Here is a 10,644-nt window from a genome sequence, read left to right on the forward strand (position 1 = left end):
TTCTCCCATCAAAGTGTCTTAGAACAATATTCTGACATTTTTTAGCTTCTGCCTCTCTCTGATATTTGCCAGAAACGGTCAGCAAATGAACAGAAGAGAGTTTTTATTTCAGACTCATAAAAACTGCAGCAAGCAAAATGGAAGCTTGTTTAAAACATTGGTTTTATGAAGCATCTACACTCTTCTCTCCCACTTGCTGGAACAATGCCATGGTGTGGCACTGCTGCTGCCTTTGTTCTCCACTGCTCGCCTTCACTGAAATTATCTCGGGTCATCTGACATCTGTCTGTGAGGCTGCAGCAGTCAGCTGCAAGAAATATTGAAGACTGACTGTGACATATGACTTATGGCCTCTAGGAACTACTGGATTACATCCTTTTTGTTTCATGTGGCCATGTAGTTTAAAACAAACTCTGCTCTGTGAAACTATAAAGCATCTATTTATTATACAGATATTACTTACGATAAAACATTTTTTTGTGAATCCAAATTTCTCAGTCAAATGCAGAAGGACACCTTTTAAAATTTGTATTTCCTTGATTTTGTAATGATGAATGACCCTTATAATTTTCTTCTTGTCAGACCTTGTGACTGCTCAATTTTGGATTACATTTCTTTTAGTCATTAGCATATCTTAGCTAATGACTAAGCCAATGCTTCCCTCACTGTGCACTGCACATCTGTATTCTACCAGCTACTCTCAATGTATCTTCTGTTTCTTATTGCCCAGATCTCAACAAAACTACAAAGCCATTTTTCAAACCTCAAAGCTATTATCTTTTACTGTGATACTCTGAATTTCTCAGAATTGGGAGTGAATTTTGACTTCATGATTGCCTAGCTTTGTATTTCTTACAGTTAATTTCTTTGTTGCCAATATTTTCTAGTGCCACTGCAGCCTAAATGTTTTCCTCATATTTCAAAATTCTTTTTGCTTTATAAACTGAATTTATATTTTTTTTTTCTAAATCATTCTAGCATTTCTTGGGCAGACCTTCTTTTTCCTATGAAAACAGTAGTCCCTGAAAATGAGCTTTCTTTCCAGGGAAGGAAAATTTTCCTTCTTTGCATCTGCTTTGCTTTAGGAGAGACTGATGTGACAAATGCCACAGATGCAGTATCTTCAAGCCTTTCCACAAAATCTTTTTACACATGAGCATGTGTAAGTGATCTGTCACCATTGTACACCAAAATCTCCATTTGTGTCTGGATTTGTTGCAAGCACCCAACTTTAGAAGCCCATTTACACTTTGCTCCTTCACTGTTCTTCTATTTTAGACTCTCCCCACAAGTGTAATGTCCTCAAATGTAATGCCCCTAACCTGCTCCAGCAATGGAGAGTGGAATAGTTTTCTCCCTGAATCTTGTATCCAAAACATCTGTGCTAATACTTGTTATTTTCCTAGTTTCCTATGGGTTTAAATATTAATTTTATACCTGGATTATTTTCTAAAGCTATACCAATACAACTTTTCACATGACACTTTCCAGTTTATTCTCTCCTTTATTAAAAAAAAAAAAAAGCTTATCTGGGGTATTTAATTTGTTTAGATATGCTGCAGATTTTCCAGTTTTGATTAAGAAGTGGACTCACTTCCATAGTTCACCATAAATTAGGTGAACTCTCTTCTGAGCCTAGAAGAGAAATTATAAGAGACAATATTATATAGATGCCTGAAATAATGAGTGGAATTGATGAAATTAATATAGTACAATTCAGTCTTTCACAGCCTGAGAACACATGAACAACAGTTGAAATTAATAACACTTCCAAACCAAAAGAAATATTTATTTAAGCAAAGCTGGACTGTACAAAAATTCCTCAGATGCCACAAATCATTGGAGCATTTGCAAGCAACATCTCAGTATGGGCTCACCCTGTGCTTATGTATTCCCAAGGCATTTGATTTTGGGTCATTCTGAGAGACTGTACAGGACCAAGCAGAATTTCAACAGTGTGCCTATTTTTGGGACAAGTATTAATTAAGTCATTATTTTTCATTTATATATAACTAGAAAATTTAATTTCAATCAAGCTTTGTTATGTTTAGGCATTGCAAACATACATGTAGAATAGATATTTGAGTTGAAGGGAAGCTATGACCAGCATTTCTTGGAAGCCTTGTTTGAATGGAATCAGCTGAAACAGTACACTCTGTTTTAATGTTTTTTTACTGAAGCAGCTCAGCGGATCCAGTTTTGGATTCACTCCAGGCATGAAGCCCTAAGAATGATGTAGTTTCAGGGGCCTGAATCCAACACACATGCAAGTAGGCATGTACACAGAATAGAAGCCAAACGGGAGTGAGAGAGGAGATGTACAGCCTCATCTGGGCTCTTTGCCAATTAATATGGAAAACTTGTTCTGTGGCATTTCCTATGCAAATGAAAAGAGTCCTTTGAAAGTCTGGGCTTTTTTTATTAGCTGCAGGTGCCAGACAACACAGAACAATTTTTCTTAGGAGCTTGATTCCTTCAGTTATTAATGGGAGGCTGGTGTCAGTTGAAGAGTATCACATTTTAACAATTATTTTGCATGAAATAGAAGTGGGCCTGTCCAGTTACCAAGGAAGATTTTAAAAATTGGATGAGCACAAACTCAACATTTTTTTTGCTAAATTCCCAGTATTTATTTTTGTATTAGATGTGCAGACCTGCTCCTTACCTCACTGTCACATTGACAGCCACCCAGGTTGTGTGTGAATGGAAAAACTATCAGGAGTCTTATAGAAACCTCATGAATCTTACAGAAAAAAAAAAAAAATGTGGATGATATAAACCTGGCCTGGATCTTGTCTAAAGCTCCCCTGTGTGTGGTGTCTCCAGAGATTTCAGAGCAAGATGGTGGTTTCTGGCTGCTAAATTACAAATCTTGAACAGACCAAAGGAGACCAAGATCCTTTGACTGTGCCCAATATGCATCTGTGGAGATTTTCAAAAGGCTATTTAGACATGACTGCAATGGCAGAAGAACAAAATGCCATGCCTGCAACTTCTAATGACTGGCATTACAAATAATCCTCCTTAGACAACAATCATCCACAAACTGTCAGCACAGGGAATTCTTAACTACAGAGGATTTATAGTTATGTGTTCAGAAATATATATCTAACTGAAACTTTTGAGAAATTTAAAGCAGATGCTCCTTTTCAGGGATTATGGTATCTTTTCAAAGGTCTTGCATCTTAAACTGATGTATCTCTCCATGTATCTCTGGGCTAGACTATCTGAGTGTTCTTCTACGTAAAATTTGTGGGGGTTTTATTTTCTTTCATGGATGATGCATTTTTAGAATTTTTATGATTGACCAGGTAGAAAATGCATCGGTGTGGAATTTTTCTGAGAGGGTAATTGCATTGTAGTTACTTTATAAGTACATTCTAAAAAAAGACCAAGAAGCAGGTTTAGCATTACTCTTTAAAAGCAATGAGAATAAATTTGCTCAGTAGTTACAATGAGCTATTTGAGATTTTGGAGTTTGGTCATTTGGTATTTAGTGTCAGCTTTAGAGATTAGAATGCACCTAAAGAAACTGGCCAGTTGAGACCTACTAGTGGAGCTTTTTGTTTTTTAAGATAAATCTGGTCAAAAAAATGCCAATAAAGAAATAATACAGAAAAACACCTTCTGTTCTGGAAGGGTGAGGGTTACTAGAGTTTATTCCTCAATCTTCAAACTAATTTATGCCAGTCTGAGCAAACAAACTTTTAAAGCTCTGAAACAATCTGAAAAACCCTCAAACCAAAAAACAGTCATGACTGTGTACAGTCTATATATATTGAGGATAGTATATTTCTTGGAAATAAGGGAAAATAACATTTTAAGCTTTTATATTCAGAAAAACACATGGTTACTGTAGATCTTCTATTACCTTGATGGTAGTAAAAAGGCCATTCTTTTTCAAGCATAGACTTTCCATACAGCAGCTCCATCACTGAGCTCCCACCTCACACTGTACACACACTTACATCGAGAACTTGCCAACAGATCAAAAGGGTAACTCACCATCCCTTCCTCCAAAAGACACTGCAAGCAATATGTTAATATGTGCATGTTCTCACCATGGAAAAGATGCACAGACCCTTCGTTTCCTAGGTGGTTGCTCACTAATGCTGATAGTTCCAGTTTTCTGCCCCAGAGAATTATTTCTCTTGGAACATGACTTTAGGAAGAAGAAAGGAGCAATCTCAACTTAGAAAACACATTGTCAGATTAAGACTTTTTTCTAGAATACTTTTATTCTGGCATCAAAAGGCCTGCAGGAGTAGGGTAGAACTGAAGGCCTCACGCGATCTCATACAGACCATTTTGCCCACACCAGCTCCCATGTACACTATGTAAGCATGTGAGTTTTCAAGTCAGAGAGTTGCACTGTTAACATAAAAGCCTGCAAGGACTTGGTGAAACCCTTGCATTTAGATTACTTGCCAGTAATCCAGGTGGGAATAAAAATTTGCCATTCAGAACTGCCCACTACGCCAGAATGCTTTACGATGTGAATTTCACCACTCTCTGCCAGAATTCAAATGGGCATCAATAACTAACTCTAAGTCAGTGAGGAGACTGAGAAGAGCTGTTCTAGTTTAATAGCCTGATTATGAGGAGTTTCTGCATGCAATTTTTGTTTTAATGGTTCAATACAGAAATCTGTTAATGTTTTTGGGATAATATGGATAAACTTGATGCAAGAGTCTAGACCACTAGGAACTATGGCAAGAAAGACTAATCTGAACTGAACTCCTTTAGAAGATATCTTCCCTTAACAATTCCTCAAGTGTGCTCCATGTTACTGATTCTATGCTATAGGGGGGGAAAAAAAAATCTTTGTTTTATCTACTGTCTACTCCAATCTTCCACAGCTCTTAGCAGCAAACTTATGTCAGGGTACTGTGTAAGTATTCCACTGAATAGAAGCAGCACAGTTGAATTACTTGTTCATTGTATCACAAGTCAAAAATGGAAGATCACCTTTGGAGAATTTTCTGTCCCTGAAAAACAGCAAAGCAGGAAAACAACTCCCCAGTCCCTTCCTTACTGATTGAGAATGATTCCCTGAAATATTTCAGGAAAAGAATATATTCATAAATGTTCCCTGCTGGACTTGCTCCTTCTAGAGAATGTCTTCTCTCTTGCAAAAGTTCAAAGTCTGTATGGCACATGTCTCTGCAGCAGCCAGGACTGCAATTTCTAACTCACCTTGCTAGAGGACACATAGCGTATGCTTCTTACTTTATTCATCTTAATGCTTGATGTAATTCAAGAGCACTTCCTTGTAACCTTTGAGAGAAGATTGCTTCAACATGGAAAATAAATGGTGGGAAAGCTTTTTTTATCCATTCATCTCCCATGTCCCCTGCCTAAACTTCTTTGTGCAACAGCAGTGACTGGCAGTGCTCATGAGCATGAGCAGACATGAGTTTGTCTGTTCTTCCTATGAGATCAAACATTTAAAAGAGCTGGGTTTCCCCTGCTTTGAGAATTTGCCTCTCTAAGGCAGGGCTGTGCCAAACCCTTAACATGATAAACCTATGATTAAACATTACAGAAAGGATACATTTTAGAAATACAAACGAATGAGATGCAGGGTTTGGGGGCTAGAAAAGAAAAAGGTTGCCTTTTGGGGTAATTTTAGTTTCTCAGTGTACACTTTTCTCATAAGCTTATTTCTTCACAACAATAAGGCTTCATAATTAGTTTTTATAAACACAGTCTTAACCTAGAACACAGACTTTAAAAAGAAATTGAGTGTTTCAAAACTCATAGTAAATTTTCAAGTTAGCAACACTGTCAAGAGCTCAAATTGATCATATAAAATCAGAAATCGTGTAGTAAATTCCTCACCTTAGTCACCTTCTGAGGGAAAGGAGGGTGCTCATCATACTGCAGCCTCAGGATTTTTTTTTATTTATTTTTTTTTTGTCCAGAGTCAGAAGCTGCCCAGAATATTTCTGTGCAGCTTTCAGGCAGAGAAGGGGCACTGGCTGGACTTGGCTTGTTTTGCTTGTAATATATATCACTGTTTTGTTTATTTTATTTTTCTCATTTTTCAGCAACAGTTGGCCAAAAATATAAAATTTGGGCAGCCTCCACAAATGACAGTTTCTGCGAGGACAATGGGGGAAGCAAACGCCAGTCCAGAAGAGGATGCGTTGCTCAGCAGCCCCGTGGAGATGGAGACCCAGCAGGACACGGTGATCTCAGACTGCGGTAATAAAGTAAGCACTTTAAATTGACATGTCCGTGGCACTAGAGCAGTACTAAAGCAGCAAAGTTCACTGAGGTGTAGCAGATGTTTCCAGTGAGGCGTAGCAGAGCTCAGTGGGCTGTTTTATGTGGGAGGGAGCTCTCAGCTTGTGCTTCTTGGCCTGGTGGGAAGCATGCTCTTGGCATCCTGAGCCAGGTCACACAGAATTACTGGTTTGAGTGTTTGCTCTGAGGTTCCAGCAGTGCAGACATTACTTGCAGTGTTGCTAGAACACAGGAAATTTTTCTAATACAGAAAAAGATTTTAAAATATGGACTTCCCAGCAAGCAAAGTTGTTCACAACATCAAATACCAAAAAGGAAAATCATTTCAAAATGAGAGGTGTGTGAAGCCTAAATCCTAGGTCTTAGAGTAAGTACGCATATTTCTCATGGACAGAAACCAAAGATGAAGAAGGGGGAGAAGCATTTTGAATGCTCCCTAAAATAAAATTTCCAGTATAATTCAAATAATTTTTTCAAATTATACATAGAGATTTTGATGCTGTGGGCATTTAGTCATCCAGAAAGGTCTTGTTCAGACAGTGAAGAAACATGGTGAGTGAGGAAAGGTCTCTGGAAATCCTCTAAGGCAAGACTGGTTCAGTGTGTTGCTGTAATGGCAGAAAGGAGTACAGTGACCACCTTTCATGCCTGGAGGAGGCTGACTCTGCCTGGAACCCTTGGGGAAGGCATCCAGCAAGCCAGTATGTACACACAGCCCTTAGGATCCTGGGACACGGGGGCAGGAGCCTCTGCTCTTGTTCACTAACGCTAGCTCTGCCTGTGTGAAATGCAGAGGCACCAAGGGTCCTGTGCAATTCATGCCTGTGTTCAGACAAACACTCAGAAGGGAGGTTTATGGCTGAGCTGGCCCAAATTCTTCATCAGTCTTTAAGGGACAACATAGCTCCTCTGTGATCACTTCTTTCATGGATGTGGTTCAATCTGACAGGGAGCCAGGCATTTGGTTAGGACCTGCACACTCACAGTCTCCCTTAGCAGTCTGGAAACACAAAAATTAAACCAAATTAAGGTATATTTTTTTGCCTAACAAGTACTCTTTCTGGTGCAATCAGGTAAGGTGAATCAAGAGCATCCTGTGTGCCTCAGAGCACAAAGTGTGCAGTGGGACTGTGGACAGGTTTTGGCAATGCACTGTCTACTGTCTTCCCTGGTGCTAGGTGAGTCTGTGTTTGAGAAAAACACAGATTCTCTGCAGACAGCCTTCTTCTTGGGTTGTGCAGGAGACCCTAATGCCACCTAGAGACTTCCAGCTCAAAGGATGCAACAGTTCAAGCACTAATAATCTGCAAGAGTAATTTTATATATTACGAAGGGAGAAATTCAGTTCTTACCACCTACTCTTTAAAATATTACATTTTGAAAACAAAATGCACACCCCTTGCATAATTCTTTTTCCAAACACTGAAGGAGCAACCATTCCTACTCAGAGGCAGTAGACACAAACAAACCAATTTTACATGGATAGTGTCGGCCAGAGCACTCGGTACTTTCCTTTGGTTTCTGCACACTACTACTTACCTGTGTTATCAGAGATTTCTGGCAGCTCCCTGGTTTCTGCTCTTGTCTCATCTGCTGGCCTTCTAAGTCTATCTGCATAGGCCTTGGGGGTGGGGTGGCTTCTATAAAGAACTGGTGGCCAGGACCACATGGATCTGCTCTACTTTGAACAGATTTCTTGTGATGCTTACTTCCGATTTTCCCGACTGAGCGACTTGGGTTGGTGGCAAGAGTTCTGGGTTTAATTTAACCAGTAGTTGTGAAGCTGAGCTTTTAGCCTTGATATTAACAATCATGTGGTGTAATGGGATCCCAACACTCATTAGGTTACTAAGTAATACTGTGATAGAATGATTAAAACCAATGTTTCTGTGTGTGATGAATGCTGCTTCAAGCCCTGTGCCTTGAAAATTCCTCTCCATGATGGCTTGGAGAGGGACAGTAGCTAAAGAGTCCTAGCTTTCCTGGCTTCCATCACCCTGGGGGACTGTTAGCTCTGTAAAAGGAATTATCAGTAACATGGAGTTGAAGCTCCTTGCAGCAGAAGTAATGCCTGAACAGGTTAGTATCTTTTTGCTTTATGCGTAAGTCAGGAGAAGATAAAATCATTGAGACCTGATCAAAATCCTACAAAGCTGTGCTCTTTCTTTTGTTTTGGATCCTGATTATCTTGTTAAGGAGACCTGAATGTTTTGCCTTTTGTAGTGCTGTGCACACAGTAGTGTTTCAAGGAGCAGTGAATACAAGCTCAGATCTTGTAGGAGGAAGAATTGCTTATCCATCAGTCCTGAAGTGATAGAAAAGAAGGAAAAATCTTATCCTAACATACATGATTTCACAAGTCCTTTGAATCATATTTACTAGATCCTTTACATTTTAATACTTGTCTGTGGTAATCTTTTCTAGTCCACTGACACTCCAGATTTCTTGAGAAAAATGAACTTTCTTGGAACAGGACATGAAATGGAAGAAAAGGTAAAAAAAACTTTTACATTTGGTTTGCTCTGAGTTACATTCTAATTTTAGATATTAGAAGCCTGACAGTTTTCTTTTTCTTTTTCATTGTTTGATTGATCATAACATTTTGTGAATGCTGTACAGTTTTGGAGCTAGTAAATAAGCAATAACTAACATTGAGAAATCTTAAAAGCTGATTGCAGGAAACAGCAGAACCTAGTTTCTGCCAGTCTTGCAGCATTCCTCTATTTGATGTATTAATCACACAGTCATAATTTTCATAAGTACTTCTACTACTTTGTTATGCCTGCATGTAATTCAATAAGCATATGCAAAATGTTCCCTCAGCTTTTAAGTAATTGGTTCCTTGATTAGCATATGTTTAACCTCAGAAGATTACAGAGCTGTCTTGAAAACAATGTATGTGATTTCTTTCCTCACAGAAGATGTTTTCTCTTTTTTTTTTTTTTTCCCCCTCTGTCTTCTTTTTCCATTTGTGCCATGCCAAATGCAAGTCTTGGGATGATAGCTTGATGACTTACAGAAGAGACAGACGACAGGCTCAGTCTTACATGCCCAGACATACAGTTCCACTATTTATTCACAAAAAGAGCCTCACTGAATCACTTTGCTTATATTTACACTTTCTGAACCCAAGTATTTGAAGGGCATGAGAAATAAAGCACCCATCAAAGCCAGTGTTGCCTTTAGTTTTTTGCTCTTCAGCTCTGTCTTGGATAACTCCACATGACTCTGGAGGGAAGGTTTTCCACAGGCACTGTGCCAGTCTGAGATCCAGTGCTGCAGTCCTCTCCCATGCAGGGCGTACAGCACTGTAGCTGTTCTATTATGATGCTTAGATAAGTCAATCTGATTTGCTTCTGCCTGAAGTGCATAATCTAAATTATTTAAAGATGTAGACATTTTTTCACAGTAAGCAAACTTTAAACTATCTCAGTGTTTGATGTTGTTTAAAACCCTGCCTGTGCTTTCCCATTCCCAACAAGTTCAGAGTGAGCTAAACTGTGAAAAAACTTCAATAGAATGGTCTAAGTAATTTTTAAGTGAAAACAATAACAGTGTGTTGTACTGAAAATGGGAAAATATTACAGCTGTAACTTTCATGTCCAAAGTTTGTGATTTGTGTAATGGAAAGCCAGGGTTTCAAATCTTTTCTGCTAATAATTCCTTTAATTTAAAACCTGCAAAGATGTGTGTGCATATGTGTGTAATATATTTATTTATGTATTTATTTATTTATTAATGGAACAAATAGGTTAATAATGGTTTCTTGTCTTTGTGATACAAACAGATCACTCCAGTTAAATCAGCTCGGCCAAAAAGACAGTTTTCCTGTTCTGGCACAATTGAAACAATCAATTTGGATTCAGTTCCCCAGGCTCTTGCTCGTCTAGACAACAGTGCAGCTAAGCACAAGCTGTCAGTGAAGCCAAAAAAGCAGAGGATGTCAAGACAGCACAAGAGATTGACAAAGGTATTAAATAACTGGCCAAACAGCGAGAGGAGGGCAATTACTTTTGAAACTGGGCCCAAAATAACCATAATTGAGTGTATTAGGATCTATAGACAGAGGATTTAAGATCTGATTAACATTGTTATTTATCTGAAACCCTAGCTGGAGAGAAGATACAAAGAAGTTTTAATATTGGCAGTTGTGACTTCCAATAAGAAGTACTTCCACTACAATTTTACATTGGGAGAGCTTCCTGATTCTAGTTTTTCTAGTAAAAACTTTAGGTCATAAAGGCCTGAAGATATGTGCTCCTGTTAATAGTGCTCTGATATAGGCAATCAGATGGTGCAAAATTTGGTTGGGAAAAGTCAGATTCTCTAAATTGGGCATGGGTTCTGACAGGTATAATATCTTTGCCTTGTAAGAAGGAATAAGAATTAAGTAAT

At 38.5% G+C, this 10,644-nt stretch overlaps 1 protein-coding gene across 3 annotated transcripts in view; it reads left to right on the forward strand.

Annotated features, from left to right (window-relative positions):
* Positions 1-10,644, forward strand: part of CRACD (capping protein inhibiting regulator of actin dynamics) — a 72,557-nt gene that overhangs the window by 49,542 nt on the left and 12,371 nt on the right. For all 3 annotated transcript variants that reach the window (XM_086890099.1, XM_086890100.1, XM_023925188.2), the window contains exons 5-7: positions 6,051-6,215; positions 8,674-8,742; positions 10,037-10,219. In XM_086890099.1, the coding sequence (XP_086746225.1) occupies positions 6,051-6,215; positions 8,674-8,742; positions 10,037-10,219 (417 nt within the window). The remainder of the gene's footprint in view (positions 1-6,050; positions 6,216-8,673; positions 8,743-10,036; positions 10,220-10,644) is intronic.

This window comes from Cyanistes caeruleus, chromosome 5, assembly GCF_971803275.1.
Source record: "Cyanistes caeruleus chromosome 5, bCyaCae1.hap1.1, whole genome shotgun sequence".
NCBI classification, from domain to species: Eukaryota; Metazoa; Chordata; class Aves; order Passeriformes; family Paridae; genus Cyanistes; species Cyanistes caeruleus.